Raw genomic sequence first — 17,112 nt, forward strand, 5'->3', positions numbered from 1 at the left:
AATTTGAGGATGATTGACACTGACAATGTTGAGTTTTCCAAATCATTGACATAATACATCCCTCCGTTCAGTTAGATCTTGAATTTCTCTCAGAGATTTGCCCATCTTCTACTAGGATTTTTCCTAGGTATTTTATTTTTGATGTTATGAGTATTTTTGTGAAAGTGTCCTGGCAAAGAATTCTCCTTGAGTTGTTTTCATCTTTCAATTTTTTTTGTTTTGATGTCATTTGAGACATTAAAATGTTGGGAAAGTAATATAAAAATTCCCTTATGACCTTTACCTGGGTTTCTAAATGTTAGCATCAATATTTTGCTTTAATCTCTCTGTGTGTGTGAGTGTCTTTCCTTCTTGATTCCTCTTCTGCCCCGTTTCTTCCTGAATATGTAAAATCTTTCTGAATTAAGTTGAAGAAATGATGTTCCTTTACTCTTAGAACACTTCTAGGAGTTTCTTTACAGAACCAGAGTTCAGTCAAATCTTTAAATGACTTCAGCTCCAGGTGACATCTAATTGCAGCACTGAAAGGCCCCACTGAAAGACTGCCAAACTGAGTTTTTTTCCTGATCAATGACTCAAAATCATAAGCAAAATGAATTTTATATTCTTTTTCTTCAGCTAAAAGTTTTGCCTTTTCATATTGATCAAATTGCTAATATCCGTTGAATCACAGAAAAAGCAAGAGAGTTCCAGAAAAACATCTTCTGCTTTATTGACTATGCCAAACCTTTGACTGTGTGGATCACAACAAACTCTGGAAAATCCTTAAAGAGATGAGAATACCAGACCACCTTACCTGCCTCCTGCATGCAGATCAAGAAGCAATAGTTAGAACTGGACATTGGAAAACAGACTGGTTCTAAACTGGGAAAGGAGTATGTCAAGGCTGTATGTTGTCATCCTGCTTATTTAACTTATATGTAGAGTACATGGTGTGAAATGCTGGGCTGGATGAAGCACGAGCTGGAATCAAGATTGCTGGGAGAAATATCAATAACCTCAGATATGCTGATGACACCACCTTTATGGCAGAAAGCAAAGAGGAGCTGAAGAGCCTCTTGATGAAAGTGAAAGAGTAGAATGAAAAAGCTGGCTTAAAACTCAACATTCAAAAAACTAAGATCAAGGCATCCAGTCCCATCACTTCATGGCAAATAGATGAGGAAACAGTGGAAACAGTGGCTGACTTCATTTTGTTGGGCTCCAAAATCACTGCAGATGGTGATGGCAGCCAAGAAATTAAAAGACACTTACTCCTTGGAAGGAAAGTTATGACCAACCTAGACAGCATATTAAAAAGCAGAGACATTACTTTGATAACAAAGGTCTGTCTAGTGAAGGCTGTGGTTTTTCCAGTAGTCATGTATGGATGTGAGAGTTGGAGTGTAAAGAAAGCTGAGCACTGAAGAATTGATGCTTTTGAACTGTGGTGTTGGAGAAGACTCTTGAGAGTCCCTTGGACTGCAAGGAGAGCCAACCAGTCCACCCTAAAGGAGATCAGTCCTGGGTGTTCATTGGAAGGACTGATGAAGCTGAAACTCCAATACTCTGGCCATCTGATGTGAAGAGCTGACCATTTGGAAAGACCCTGATGCTGGGAAAGATTGAGGGCAGGAGGAGAAGGGGAAGACAGAGGATGAGATGGTTGGATGGTATTGCCGATTCGATGGGCATGGGTTTGGGTGGACTCCGGGAGTTGGTGATGGACCGGGAGACTTCGCGAGCTGTGGTTCATGGGGTCGCAAAGAGTAGGACACTATTGAGCGACTGAACTGAAGTGAACTGAACACAGCTTTCATCTTAGGCTCTATCACTAGGTCATTATTTCCCTTAATTCAGTTTCCTGTTCTTCAGCCCTTCCAGACTTCTGATCATTGTTGTTTCTTCAGGAAACCAGACCCAGGTGCTGCCCCAGTGCAACAACTCCCTGTCTGAACCAGCAGGCTCTGCGGCCTCAGAGGAGAGCGCCCCCTACTGCTCAGGTGAGGGTCCCACAGGACAGAAGATCCTTTTCATTTCCCAGGTCAACGCCCCATTGTCCCTTTTCTCTCTCCTCAGACAGCAGACAGCTCCGCCTGGTGGACGGGGGCGGTCCCTGCGCCGGGAGAGTGGAGATCCTTGACCAGGGCTCCTGGGGCACCATCTGTGATGACGGCTGGGACCTGGACGATGCCCGCGTGGTGTGCAGGCAGCTAGGCTGTGGAGAAGCCCTCAATGCCACGGGGTTTGCTCACTTTGGGGCGGGATCAGGATCCATCTGGCTGGACGACCTGAACTGCAAAGGAAATGAGTCCCACGTGTGGAGGTGCCCTTCCCGGGGCTGGGGGCGGCACGACTGCAGACACAAGCAGGACGCGGGGGTCATCTGCTCAGGTCTGCGCTGCGCACTGTCCACAGGCTGGGGGAGGGGTGGGGCCCTGGAGGACGGGGTCTGAGCTCTGAGGAGCGATGCCGAAAGGACCAGAGAAGGAGGCTTCCTGCCATGGAGCCTGTGTTTCCAGCAGACGTGAAGACGAGGTGCTTTCACTTCCTCCTGCAGCAGCTGAGGATCTGGTCCTTTCTTCTCCCCAGTGTTTCCTGGCAGAGCCGTTTTTTACAGTTTTTGTTGAAAGCAAGGCTCTCTCTCCAGTTACATACAAAAATTTTAAAGCCACGGTACTAGTTTCCGTTTGCTTCCCTAACAATTTACCAATTAGTGATTTAAAACAGCATATATTTATTTCCTTACTCTTCTGTAGCTTAGATGTCCAGCAAGGATCTCACTGGGCTGGGATCAAGGCTTCAGCAGGGCTGCATCACTTCTGTGGCTCTGGGGGAGAATCTATTTCTTGTCTTTTCAATCTTCTAGATTAAAAAAAAAAAGAAAGTTCTTCAGACAGTCATGTCTGACTCTTTGCGATCCCATGGACTGTATCCTGCCCTGCCCCTCTGTCCATGGAATTCTCAAGCTTCTAGAAACCGCCTACATCCCTTGGTTCACAGCTCCCTTCATCCATTATCAGACCAGCAATGCTGCAGGCCTCCAAATATTATCGAGAGTCACATCTCTCTCTCTCTAGGCAGAGCTAAGAAATGTATTCTATGTTTAAGGATAGTGGGTCTAAGGATGTGCTTGGACTGGGCTCACATTTTTAATATAATATTCTAGCTTAATCTCACTGTCCCAAGGTCCTTTTCTTAATCACATCTGTAAATCCCTTTTGTCAGGTATGGTAACATATTCACAGGTTGCAGAGATTGGGATGTGGACATTTTGGGGTTAATTATTCCGCCTGTCTCCCTAATATCCACATCACATCCCTTGACACACTCTTCAAAGATTTCGTCAGGAAGCTGGATTCAGCTACCCGTACCTGACTAGCGCCCACACAGTTTGGTCTTCCTCTCAGTTCATATCCACTACAGCATTGTGGTAGAAATAGAAGGACAGACACAAATGGACAAAGTCAGTTAAAAGTGAGGCAATGTCAGTCTTTCCATCTAGTGGGTACCTCTTAAACAAGGTCAGAGATGAATGTTCACCATTTCTAGAAGAAAGGAAAACCTAAAACATCCAGCAAAGTTTTCATTGTGTCCTGTCTCCTCCCCTTTCGAACTTAGAGTTCCTGGCCCTCAGGATGGTGAGTGAGGACCAGCAGTGTGCTGGGTGGCTGGAAGTTTTCTACAACGGGACCTGGGGCAGTGTCTGCCGCAGCCCCATGGACGACATCACTGTGTCCGTGATCTGCAGACAGCTTGGCTGTGGGGACAGTGGAACCCTCAACTCTTCTCTTGCTCTTAGAGAAGGTTCTAGACCCCAGTGGGTGGATGGAATCCGGTGTCGGAGAACTGACACCTCTCTCTGGCAGTGTCCTTCTGACCCTTGGAATTACACTTCATGTTCTCCAGAGGAGGAAGCCTACATCTCGTGTGCAGGTGACATACTGTTTCTGTGTGTCTGTCCTAACCCTGTAGGATGCAGTGAGATTTGATATTTTAAAATCTAAGTGGTGAGTTTAATTTGTGTCCACAAAATGACATTAAGTGAAAATGTTAGTTGCTCCATCATGTCCGACTCTGTGTCTGCATGGACTATAGCCTGCCAGGATCCTCTGTCCGCGGAATTCTCCAGGCAAGAATACTGGAATGGGTTTCCATTCCCTTCTCCAGGGGATCCTCCCAACCTAGGTATTGCAATTGAGTCTCCCGCACTGCAGTCAGATTCTTTACTGTCTGAGCCACCAGAGAAGCCTAAATGAGGTAAGGATGGAACTGATTTTATCCACATATTCCAATCTTGTTTGTTAAAATTTTTAATTGAGATGTTATTCTTGTAACATTAGTTCTAAGTGTAAAACATAGTGTTTATGTTTTTGTACATATTGGTAAATCATCACCACATGTACAGTAATATCCATCACCACATGGAGTTACAATTTTTTTTCTTATGATCCCACAAATAAGAATTTGCATGCTGCAACTAAGACCCAGCACAACCAAATAAATAATTAATTTTAAAAGAGTATTATTCTCTTCATAGTCTTGACATAAGAACATGCATCATATATATATTTATTTTTTAATCCACATTAGGGCTTCCCTGGTAGCTAAGCTGCTAAAGAATCTGCCTACAATGCAAGAGGCCCTGGTTTGATTCCTGGGTCAGGAAGGTCCATTGGAGAAGGGATAGGCTACTCACCCCAATATTCTAGGGCTTCCCTGATGACTCAGCAGGTAAAGAATCTGCCTGCAATGTGGGAGACCTAGGTGCGATCCCTGACTTGGGAAGACCCCTGGAGAAGGGAAAGGCTACCCACTCCAGCGTTCTTGCCTGGAGAATCCCAGGGATGGGGGAGCCTGGTGTGCTGCCGTCTGTGGGGTTGCACAGAGTCAGACACGACTGAAGTGACTTAGCAGTAGCAGAGCAACTTTCACAAACACTATATACAAAAATATTATCTTCTTTCTTATATTACAGTTTTAAGATATCTTTCATGACAATATTTTTTTCTCTAGAATGCTTTAAAATTTTTTATTTATTTGTAGGAGCTCTCTATAAACAAACGTCACTTCAGTTCAGTCGCTCAGTTGTGTCAGCTTCAATATCAGTCCTTCCAATGAATACCCAGGACTGATCTTCTTTCAAATGGCCTGGTTGGATCTCCCTGCAGTCCAAGGGACTCTCAAGAGTCTTCTCCAACACCACAGTTCAAAAGCATCAGTTCTTCAGTGCTCAGCTTTCTTTACAGTTCAACTCTCATGTTTATACATGACTACTGGAAAAACCATAGCCTTGCCTAGATGAACCTTTGTTGGCAAAGTAATGTTTTGGCTTTTTAATATGCTGTCTAGGTTGGTCATAACTTTCCTTCCAAGGAGCAAGCATGTTTTAATTTTATGGCTGCAGTCACCATCTGCAGTGATTTTAGAGCCCCCCAAAATAAAGTCAGCCAATGTTTCCACTGTTTCCCCATCATTTGCCATGAAGTGATGGGACTGGATGCCATGATCTTAATTTTCTGAATGTTGAGCTTTAAGTCAACTTTTTCACTCTCCACTTTCACTTTCATCAAGAGGCTTTTTAGTTCTTTTTCACTTTCTGCCATAAGGGTGGTGTCATCTGCATATCTGAGGTTATTGATATTTCTCCCGGCAATCTTGATTCCAGTTTGTACTTCATCCAGCCCAGCGTTTCTCATGAGTACTCTTTATATAAGTTAAATAAGCAGGATGACAATATAAAGCCCTGATGTACTCCTTTTCTTATTTGGAACCAGTCTGTTGGTCCATGTCCAGTTCTAACTGTTGCATTCTGACCTGCATGTAGGTTTCTCAAGAGGCAGGTCAGGTGGTCTGGTATGCCCATCTCTTTCAGAATTTTCCACAGTTTATTGTGAACCACACAGTCAAAGGCTTTGGCATAGTCAATAAAGCAGAAGTAGATGTTTTTCTGGAACTCTCTTCCTTTTTCGATGATCCAGTGGATGTTGGCAATTTGATCTCTGGTTTCTCTGCCTTTTCTAAAACCAGCTTGAAGTTCACGGTTCACATATTGCTGAAACCTGCCTTGGAGAATTTTGAGCATTACTTTACTAGTGTGTGAGATGAGTGCAATTGTTTGGTAGTTTGAGCATTCTTTGGCATTGCCTTTCTTTGGGATTGGAATGAAAACTGACCTTTTCCACTGCTGAGATTTCCCAAATTTGCTGACATATTGCGTGCAGCACTTTCTCAGCATCACCTTTTAGGATTTGAAATAGCTCAACTGCAATTTGATCATGCCTACTAGCTTTGTTTATAGTGATGCTTTCTAAGGCCCACTTGACTTCACTTTCCAGGATGTCTGGCTCTAGGTGAGTGATCACACCATTGTGATTGTCTCGGTTGTGAAGATCTTTTTTGTACAGTTCTGTGTATTCTTGCCACCTCTTTTAATATCTTCTGCTTCTGTTAGGTCCCTACCATTTCTGTCCTTTATTGAGCCCATCTTTGCATGAAATGTTCCCTTGGTATCTCTAATTTTCTTGAAGAGATCTCTAGTCTTTCCCATTCTATTGTTTTCCTCTATTTCTTTGCACTGATCGCTGAGGAAGGCTTTCTTATCTCTCCCTGCTATCTTTGGAACTCTGAATTCAAATAGGTATATCTTTCCTTTTGTCCTTTGCTTTTTGCTTCTCTTCCTTTCACAGCTATTTGTAAGGCCTCTTCTCACAGCCATTTTGCTTTTTTGCATTTCTTTTTCTTGGATGGTCTTGACTCCTGTCTCCTGTACAATGTCATGAACCTCCGTCCATAGTTCATCAGGTACTCTATCAGATCTAGTCCCTTACATCTATTTCTCACTTCCACTGTATAGTCATAAGGGATTTGATTTAGGTCATACCTGAATGGTCTAGTGGTTTCCCACACTTTCTTCAATTTAAGTCTGAATTTGGCAATAAGGAGTTCATGATCTGAGCCACAGTCAGCTCCTGGTCTTGTTTTTGCTGACTGTATAGAGCTTCTCCATCTTTGGCTGCAAAGAATATAATCTATCTGATTTCAGTGTCGGCCATCTGGTGATGTCCATGTGTAGAGTCTTCTCTTGTGTTGTTGGAAGAGGGTGTTTGCTATGATCAGTGTGGTCCCTTTGCAAAACTCTATTAGCCCTTGCCCTGCTTCATTCTGTACTCCAAGGTCAAATTTGCCTGTTAGTCCAGGTGTTTCTTGACTTTGTACTTTTGCAATCCAGTCCCCTATAATTAAAAGGACATCTTTTTTGGGTGTTAGTTCTAAAGGGTCAGCTAGGTCTTCATAGAACCGTTCAACTTCAGCTTCTTCAGCATTACTGGTTGGGGCATAGACTTGGGTTACCGTGATATTGAATGGTTTGCCTTGGAAATGAACAGAGATCATTCTGTTGTTTTTGAGATTGCATCCAAGTACTGCATTTTGGACTCTTTTGTTGACTATGAGGGCTACTCCATTTCTTCTAAGGGATTCTTGCCCACAGTAGTAGATATAATGGCCATCTGAGTTAAATTCACCCATTCCAGTCCTTTTTAGTTCACCGATTCCTAGAATGTTGACGTTCACTCTTGCCATATCCTGTTTGACCACTTCCAATTTCCCTTCATTCATGGACCTAACATTCCACGTTCAATGCAATATTGCTCTTTACACCATTGGACCTTGCTTCTATCACCAGTCACATCCAGAAGTGGGTATTGTTTTTGCCTTGGCTTTGTACCTTCATTCTTTCTGGAGTTATTTCTCCACTGATCTCCAGTAGCATATTGGGCACCTACTGACCCGGGGAGTTCATCGTTCAGTGTCCTATCATTTTGCCTTTTCATTCTGCTCATGGGGTTCTCGAGGCAAGAATACTGCAGTGTTTCACCATTCCGCTATTCCCTTCCCCCGTGGATGACATTCTGTCTGAGCTCTCCACCATGGCCCATTCGTCTTGGGTGGCCCCACATGGCATGGCCTAGTTTCATTGCGTTAGACAGGCTGTGGTCCTGTGATCAGATCGGCTGGTTGTCTGTGGTTGTGGTTTCGGTCCGTCTGCCCCGACGCCCTCGCTCAGCACTACTCTCAAGTCGTGTATCTTTTCTAGAGTCTGCTTCCTGGGACACTGATAAAGCTACTCCAGTTTTCTTACAGCTAGTACATTTCCCCATCATTTTACTTTCAACCTCTCTTTGTTTTCATAACATAAGGTGATCATTTTGCAAATAACATTCATGTCAGTTTTGTTTTATCTTAATCCATTTACTGTAAATGCAATTACTAATGTTGATGTGTTGGTATCTGCCATTTGCTTTTGATTGATCCACATGCTTTATGTTCCTTTTTCTCCCCACCTTTTTTTTCTTCCTTTAGTATTAATAAATGTGTTATTATTCCAGATTTCCCTTTTTCCTTTTGATTTTCAGCAGCTTTACTAGGAGTGGGGGTTTTCATACTCTTCCATTTATATTTTTAAAAAATTCTCTATCATTATATCTTCAAATATGACTTCTGTATTTCTGTCTGTCTGTCTCTGTATCTCTTCTCTCTCTCCTACTCTTTCTTTTCCTTCTCATCTCTCATCTTTAGGACTCCTCTAAATCACTATATTCTAAGTTCTATCTAAAATTCGTTTGTCTTATTCATTCACTTTTTAATCCTAGATATTTTATTTTAGGTTGGCAATGGTTCCATTGCTATTTTTATTTGTTTATGATTATTTGTTAATTTTTTTCATCTTTTTAATTGTATATTCTCTCCTTCTCTCTTTCCCCCTAAATACATTGATCGTAGTAAAAATCTTTATACATTTCTATCATGTGTGTCTCTGCATTCTCTTATCTCTTTTTTTCACTTTGGTCATTTGTCATGTTATCTTAACTTGTCAAATGTCATGTCATTTTTTATTGAATGCTATAAATTATATGGGAAAAAGTAAGATACTTCTGATACATTTTCTAACACCTGAAAGGATTTACCCTTTGTTTTGCAGGGCAGATAGGGGGACGGGGTGTGTATCACTCAGACATCTAAATATAACCTAAAACTGAGCTGTAACAAGTGTGGGTTGCAGTTTTGGTAGCACTCAGTTCACCTCTGATTTCTCTGTCCTTATGACATGGACTTTCAGAGATTTCAGTTCAGAGCCTGGATTCTTTGGTAGCTCAGTAACCAAGAGAATGAGAAAGACTCTACTTTTCAAGTGTTTTATATAGTTCTTTAGACTCCTGTCCTTCGCAGATGATATACTGGGCAGATCTTTGAGGAGAAAACGTGCTGTGTGAGAGAAGCTCTCAAGACTCTAATTTTGTCACTCCAGCACCAGGTAACTTCCAAATTATGCTGGCTTCCTGTCACAACAATAGTCCTCTGCTTGCCCAAGCCCAGATTCTGAATCATTAAATTATGCAATGAATCAGCAAATTCCCAGAGAAAAAGAAGCTATAGATCCTTGGCTAACATTGAAATAGTCTCCACTCTTTCGAATTTTAGCATATTTAGTCCATGTTGTGTCAACAAATGTTGAATGCATTTACTGTTTCTTAAAAAACATTTTCCAGCTTTTAAAGTTGTATCCAGCAAGACCCAGCAAAACACATTTGCCTGCTCTGAACTCCTCCATACTCTGTAGAAGTGGAAAATTTTAGGTTTAATTCTCTACTTCATCATTTACTTAAAGTGCAACACTGATGGACTTTCTTTAACCTTTCTTTACATCACTTTTATGTATAAAAGGAGAGGAGAATACAGTGAGACTGTTAATGTTATTTGTTCAAGGGCTTGCAGGAATGTAACCTATTTCGGCTCAGTGATAGAACTAGAAGGACTTCGCTGGTGGCTCAGCTGTAAAGAATCCACCTGCAATGCAGGAGACACTGGTTAGATCGCTGGGCCAGGAAGATCCCGTGGAGGAGGGCATGGCAACCCACTCCAATATTCTTGCCTGGAGAATCCCATGGGCAGAGGAACCTGGTGGGCTACAGTTCATAGGGTCTTAAATAGTTGGACATGACTGAAGTGACTAAGCAAACATACACACTGTTTGCCCCTAAAGATCACATAACTCCAAAATTTGAATAACAGAGATTCTTGATACAAAGTCCAAGGAGGGATTATATTTTTTTTTGGGAGAAGAAGCAACATTCTATGATTCCCAGTGGAATCTGGCCAGTGTCAATGATATCATCTCCATTCAAAGTTGTTCAGTCTACTCAAAGAGATCACATTGTTTGAAAGTAAGTATTCAGATCTGAAGTCTGAAGCTTAGAACTGCAAATGAAATATTCTGGAGGTAAACCAAGATATCACAGAATCCATTTGTTTTTCAGTTCTGAATGACTGTACCAGGGAGAAGGATTCTAATGATAGAGGATTCATGATTGCTATCCGAGGCATCTGATAAGGCCAGTTCCTGATGCCACTCCCTTTACTCAACCCCTTTAACTCTTAGGTCCACGGGGTCAAAATGTGTGTGCTTTGAAAGGAATCCATCCAGCTGCCAGCTCATTCCAGTGACTCTGAACTCATTTAACTGCTCCCAGTAGAGACACTAACATTTTCTGTAAATCTTTCTCTGATGCTGTGCAGAACTACAGATCAGAATGTTAACTCTGATAGGACTTCATACCACCTTCTGTCTCAGACTGCTCACTAGAGTGTTTTCAACTTAATATGTCCTGTTTTATTTTCTTCCTGTTTTTCAACCTTATTATTCTCTTGCCACTGGTATAAAAAACCAGACCCAGCTGCTGCCCCAGTGCAACGACTCTGTGTCTGAAGCAGCAGGGTCGGCAGCCTCAGAGGAGAGCGCCCCCTACTGCTCAGGTGGGGGTCCTACAGGACAGAAGACCCTTCTCAACCCCTGGTGTCATCACCCCATCTTTCCATTTCTCTCCGCTCAGACAGCAGACAGCTCCGCCTGGTGGACGGGGGCGGTCCCTGCGCCGGGAGAGTGGAGATCCTTGACCAGGGCTCCTGGGGCACCATCTGTGATGACAACTGGGACCTGGACGATGCCCGCGTGGTGTGCAAGCAGCTGAGCTGTGGAGAAGCCCTGGATGCCACTATCTCTTCTTACTTCGGGGCGGGATCAGGGCCCATCTGGCTGGATGAAGTGAACTGCAGAGGAGAGGAGTCCCAAGTGTGGAGTTGCCCTTCCTGGGGATGGCGGCAACACAACTGCGATCATCAAGAAGATGCAGGAGTCATCTGCTCAGGTATGGTCAGTTCTTTGTCCACCGGCTGAGAAAATGGAAAGTTCCAAGAGAGCTGGTGTCTGGTCAGCAGGGCAATAGGAGATAGGTGGGCTAGATGGGACTGAGGCACCTCCCCATCCTCCCTGAGTGCACTGTGGCTGTGAGTGATGAGCTTCATTTACTTTCCTCTTATAAATCTCTGCTATTCTTTTCTTCTCCAGTGGACTTACCTGACGCTGAAGTAGCTTTATTTATTCTCCCAATTAAAATAAATCCTCATATTTTTTTTTTAAATTCACTTTTTGTAACAGTGAAACATTTGCTAAGTGCCACATACACATTCTCTTTGCACAGGGAGGCTATGAGAAGAGGGACAAAAATGAGGATGTACTTTCCTGGGTGGAGTTGTTTCTGTACAAACAATGTGAGACATTATTTTGCACTAGGCTAGTAGGAGTGGAGGCTACTCTTACTATAGGAGGATATCATTTACATATATAGAGGTGATCCCTAAAGGGATATCGTTGAACAAATCAGAGATTCTTATGGATTTATGCCAGATTTCAAGTTTCCTTTGCAAATTTAGATGTAACGGTTCATAGTTCTTTGATGGTAGAACTAGAGAGCTGTGAATGAAATGCTCTGAGTCATATATTCTTTCATTGTTACTAGAAAAGTCTCTCTCCCCAATTTTTCCTTTAAGATATCTGTATAAATGCAAAGTTTGGAGGAACACTTAGCCATGCGCTGGCAAGTCAAAGGTGGAGGGAATAAAACATGAATTTCTGTGTTTTATGATATGAGATTATGTAGTTTATATTTGATGGTTTCAAAGATATAAGAGACTTGTGTTTGGGGGCTTATTTGGAGCAAGAGGACAAGCGTAGTTTTTGAAGAAGGTGGAGCAGGTTTTACAGTAGCTGGGAGGAAGTGGAATGGCAATGGGAGCTGATGAAGGCGACTGTGAGGTTCTCTGAGCAGCACTGAGGGCCCAGGTGTGGTGTGGAAGATGCTGTGTGTGCCTAAGGACACAAGACGTCTACACAGCAAGAGACCAGACAAAGATATATCTTTATTATATTTAATATCTTTACTCATCACATCAGCCTTCTATTTAATAATTTTCTTGGAATTTTTACACACTTATTCTTCCAGGTAAATTTTAAAATCAAGTAGAAAGTGAAAAAGAAATAATATGTCTCAGAAGTCTCTATCCTAATATATCCTAAGACTTTATTGATTATCCAGCACATGTCTGAATATTTAACTTTTATCAGGGTATATAAAACAGAATACAAGAAACACTTCTCTCTTTGTCTTTCTAAATTTTTAATCTCGTGCAATTAGTATAACAATATCAACAACCTCGGATATGCAGATGACATCACCCTAAATGGCAGAAAGTGAAGAGGATCTAAAGAGCCTCTTAATGAAAGTGAAAGAGGAGAGTGAAAAACCTGACTTGAAACTCAGCATTGAAAAAACTAAGATTATGGATCCTGTCCCATCACTTCATGGCAAATAGAAGGGGAAAAAATGAAAACTGTGACAGAGTTTATTGTCTTGGGCTCCAAAATCACTCTGGACAGTGACTGCAGTCATGAAATTAAAAGATGCTTGTTCCTTGGAAGAAAAGCTATGGCAAACCTAGACAGTATATTAAAAAACAGAGACATTACTTTGAGACAAAGGTCCATCTAGTCAAAGCTATGGTTTTTTTCAATAGTCATGTATGGATGTGAGAGTTAGACCATAAAGAAGGCTGAACACTGCAAAACTGATGCTTTTGAACTGTGGTGTTGGAGAAGACTCTTGAGAGTCCCTTGGACTGCAAGGAGATCAAACCACTCAATCCTAAAGGAAATCCACCCTGAATATTCACTGAAAGGACTGATGCCAAAGCTGAAGCTCCAATACTTTGGCCACCTGATATGAAGAACTGATTCATTGGAAAAGACCCTGATGGTGGGAAAGATTGGAGGCTGGTGGAGAAGGGGGCGACAGAAGATGAGATGGTTAGATGGCATCACCGACTTGATGGACATGAGTTTGAGCAAACTCATGGAGATAGTGAAGGACAGGGAAGCCTGTCATTCTGCAGTCCTTGAGGTAGCAAAGAGTCGGACATGACTGAGTGACTGGGCAACAACAACAACAAGAACCAGTTAAATAAAAACACTTTATGTAGGATGTGTAGCCTGTGACCAAACTCCCAGCCAGAATAAATTAGGGGTCCTAACCTGGGCCTCTCTGGGGAGATGGAAATGGATAAATAATAAAAAGCAAGCAGATCTTCCTCTTTCTCATCATTCATTCTTGTATGAGTGGTCAAGCTAATCCTTTAATTCTTTAATTTCTGCAGTGCCTTTTCTGTTCTCTCCTGCTTTCTTTGCTGCTACTGCTGCTGCTGAGTTACTTCCATGGTGTCCGACTCTGTGCGACCCCATAGACGGAAGCCCACCAGGCTCCCCCGTCCCTGGGATTCTCCAGGCAGGAACACTGGAGTGGGTTGCTATTGCCTTCTCCGCCTGCTCTCTATAGTAGATTTTTATTCTGTTACATCATTCTTTTTGAGACTTCAAAGTTCACACACTTATGCAATCAGAGTCCTTCACCAGAACAAATTCCACCATGTACATGAATAATCATGAGCACACTCAGAAACCAGGAAAATTATTTTAAAAGTTGTTCTTTATGATGTGCAGGTTTTTTCCTATTGGATTACCGTTTCTCCATCCAAACTATGGTCTCTGAAGGATGAAACATTTTCATCAGTCTTTTCTTTGGTTTCTCTCTCATACTCCATCCACTCCCCGTTTAACCTACCACTCACTCCACCTCACTCCCTACAGAAGTTCTTTCCTTTTGGAGTCTCCTTTCCATCTATTTGTAGCTCTTAAGCTTGGTTTTTCTTTTCTGCATTGGGAGAAATGGGAAAGGGTAGCAGGGTTATGTGGCAAATGGGAGGAGCACAGGGGATAAAAAGTGTTAAAATCTTGTTGAACAAGTCTTTTTTCCCCAAATCTTTCTCTGTTTCATTTCTATTGAGGCTTTTGCAATTTAGAAATCTCTAAAGTATATATGGCTTGTTTGCTGTCTGCTGTCTTCCTCTCATTCTCCTTTTTTATAGCTTGCTGGCTTCTTATCTCAGAAATCCAAGTAGGAAAAGCATATGCAGTTAGCATATAGATAAGGTTAGAATACATTAAATTATTATTACTCTTTCACAGTTGCTGAGAATCTCATGTCTAGTATGAAGTAATCAACTAACTCAATTGTCTTGCATAATCCCACTGAGACCTCACTTTCTCCCAGGTGTCTTGATAAATCCTAGGTTTTTAAGAAAGATGGCTCGGACCATTCCCTCCCTTTCCTATGACTCTCTGAGCTTTTGTCACTTCTAAACTTACCTGCGGACAACTTCTTTCACAATTAGATTATAATACCTGCACTCAGATCCAGCCTGTGTGATTTTCCCCGTCCTCAGTGACTTGAATATTGACTCTGAGAGAAAACTGGCTAGAATTTTAGCCTCAGAAATCTCAGGATGGTCCTCTAAACTTCTAAACCTCTCTGTCTCTTAGGCCTCTAACCTCTTGAATCCCATGGACCTTTATAACTCTCAGTTCAGCTCTGTACCCAAGTTTGAATGTCTACCACTGTGCAGTTTGTTTGGGCACTATAGTTTCCAGGTCCCCAGAGAGGAATTAACATTCCTAACCAAAATATATATTCTTGGGGTTCAGCCATTCCGAACTGATCCTTCAGTCCTTCTGGATATCTCTTCAGAAACTTGCTCATGAAAATGCAGTTTGACAATGACAGGCAAATTCTCTCTTCTTATCCCTTCTTATTCCACAGTTGGAAAAAAATCTTTCACACCATTGCCTGTGGGATGTTGTTTCAAATTGTCAATCCAGGTTCATGAACACTCACTGAGTTTGTTGTGCTTTGTTTCTCTTAGGATTTGTGCGTCTGGCTGGAGGGGATGGACCCTGCTCAGGGCGAGTAGAAGTGTATTCTGGAGAAGCCTGGACCCCAGTGTCTGATGGGAACTTCACACTCCCCACTGCCCAGGTCATCTGTGCAGAGCTGGGGTGTGGCAAGGCTGTGTCTGTCCTGGGACATGAGCTCTTCAGAGAGTCCGATGACTGGGTCCAGGCTGAAGAATTCAGGTGTGAAGGGGAGGAGCCTGAGCTCCGGGTCTGCCCCAGAGTGCCCTGTCCAGGGGGCACGTGTAACCACAGTGGAGCTGCTCAGGTTGTCTGTTCAGGTGAGATGCAGGTCAGGACTTATCCTCTATGTACACTCAGTTCAAGCTAAAAAAGAAATCAGATTTTGCTGAAATCCTGTCTTTTTCTATCAGTGTACACAGATGTCCGGCTTATGAAAAATGGCATCTCTCAGTGTGAGGGGCGGGTGGAGATGAATATTTCTGGACAATGGAGAGCTCTCTGTGCCTCCCACTGGAGTCTGGCCAATGCCAAGTTGTCTGTCGTCAGCTCGGCTGTGGAGTTTCCATCTCCACCCCAAACGGAGCAGAAGGAAGTGATCAGCTCTGGAAAGCCCAATTTCACTGCTCAGGGACTGAGTCCTTCCTGTGGCAATGCCCTGTGACTGCCCTGGGTGTTCCTGACTGTTCCCATGGCAACATGGCCTCTGTGATCTGCTCAGGTAAGACAGGGACGGGCTACTGTACTTAGGATGCTCCTGGAGTGAAATGTCCCCAAAGCAGAGAGTAAGAGAAAAGAGGCTTGAAAAGGAAGATATTCTGTAGTGAAATGTTTACTCTTGTTACTGAACTCAGGTTTCAGCTGCTCATTACTCAAGAATCTAACACTGAGAGACAAACGTGGGGTAAAACTAAAGACAGCTTTATTGAAGAAACCAGCAGTTCTGAGAGACAGAGGACTCATGTAACAAAGAACCAGCTCCCCATTGCTGATCAGGGGCGAGAGTTTTTAAATGGGAATTTCAGGAGTGCACAGGTGGAGGCAGGGGACAGATTACCTGCAGAATAGCACAGCTAGCTCCGGCAGTCATCTTGAAATAGGTCTGATCAGTGTCACCTTTATTGTTCGGAATACAGTTAATCATCAGTTCTAGTGTCGGTCTGTTCACATTTCCTTGAGGCCGATTCTTGGAATTGTGTAAGATGAAGAAGATTATGGGCTTCCCTGTTGACTCAGATGGTAAAGAATCTGCTTGCAATGCAAGAGACTCAGGTTTGATCCCTGGGTTGGGAAGATCCCCTGGAGAAGGAAATGGCACCCCACTAGTCTGGTCATCATGTAATTTACTTCTACCACCTGCTTGGGATTTCAGTATCTGCACAACAGCTCAAAGGATATGGCTCAGAATGTTAGCTATAGCCTACGACTTTGTTTAGGGTTAAACTATTATTATTTTATCCTATTTGATGGTTTTCCTTTGTTTCTGAAATTTTTTCATTTCTGTGATTAAATTTATTCTTTGGCTAAGGATTTTCTACACACAGAAGCAAGTGGAGGACATGAGGGTGGTCTGTCCTGAGAAGGCTCCGTTAAGGTCCTGCTCCATAACCTTCTCATTGTTCACTCATTTTTTCAAGGGAAAGAAGTGCTAAGAAATGCTAAGAAGTGCTATGTCAGGGAAAGAAATGCTTAGATGAATAATATTTTTATGAAACATTATTATTTAAGGATAATAATAGAGAACAAAGTACAAACAATAAGTGTATACCTAGGTCATGTTCCCCAACCCAAATCTACAAAGAGAACATTCACAGCATCACGGAATCACTATTGCCTCCCAACAAATGTGTCCTCCTCCTCTCCAGGGAAGACTGCTTACCTAAGACTTGTACTGCCATAGAATAATTTGTCAGTTTTTGAACTTTATGTATAACCATACAGAATGTTTTCTTTCATGTCTAATTTCTTTGATTTCAAGCTGTGTTTGAAATTCA

General features: G+C 42.5%; 1 protein-coding gene across 1 annotated transcript in view; it reads left to right on the forward strand.

The window, feature by feature from the left end:
* The window catches only part of LOC122679938, a 120,400-nt gene that overhangs the window by 16,133 nt on the left and 87,155 nt on the right, over positions 1-17,112 (forward strand). The window contains 7 exon segments of the mRNA XM_043880796.1: positions 1,890-1,982; positions 2,059-2,373; positions 3,601-3,915; positions 10,872-11,186; positions 15,130-15,438; positions 15,532-15,648; positions 15,651-15,839. Coding sequence (XP_043736731.1) covers positions 1,890-1,982; positions 2,059-2,373; positions 3,601-3,915; positions 10,872-11,186; positions 15,130-15,438; positions 15,532-15,648; positions 15,651-15,839 — 1,653 coding nt within the window.

The sequence above is a fragment of the Cervus elaphus genome, chromosome 22 (genome assembly GCF_910594005.1).
Source record: "Cervus elaphus chromosome 22, mCerEla1.1, whole genome shotgun sequence".
Lineage (NCBI taxonomy): Eukaryota > Metazoa > Chordata > Mammalia > Artiodactyla > Cervidae > Cervus > Cervus elaphus.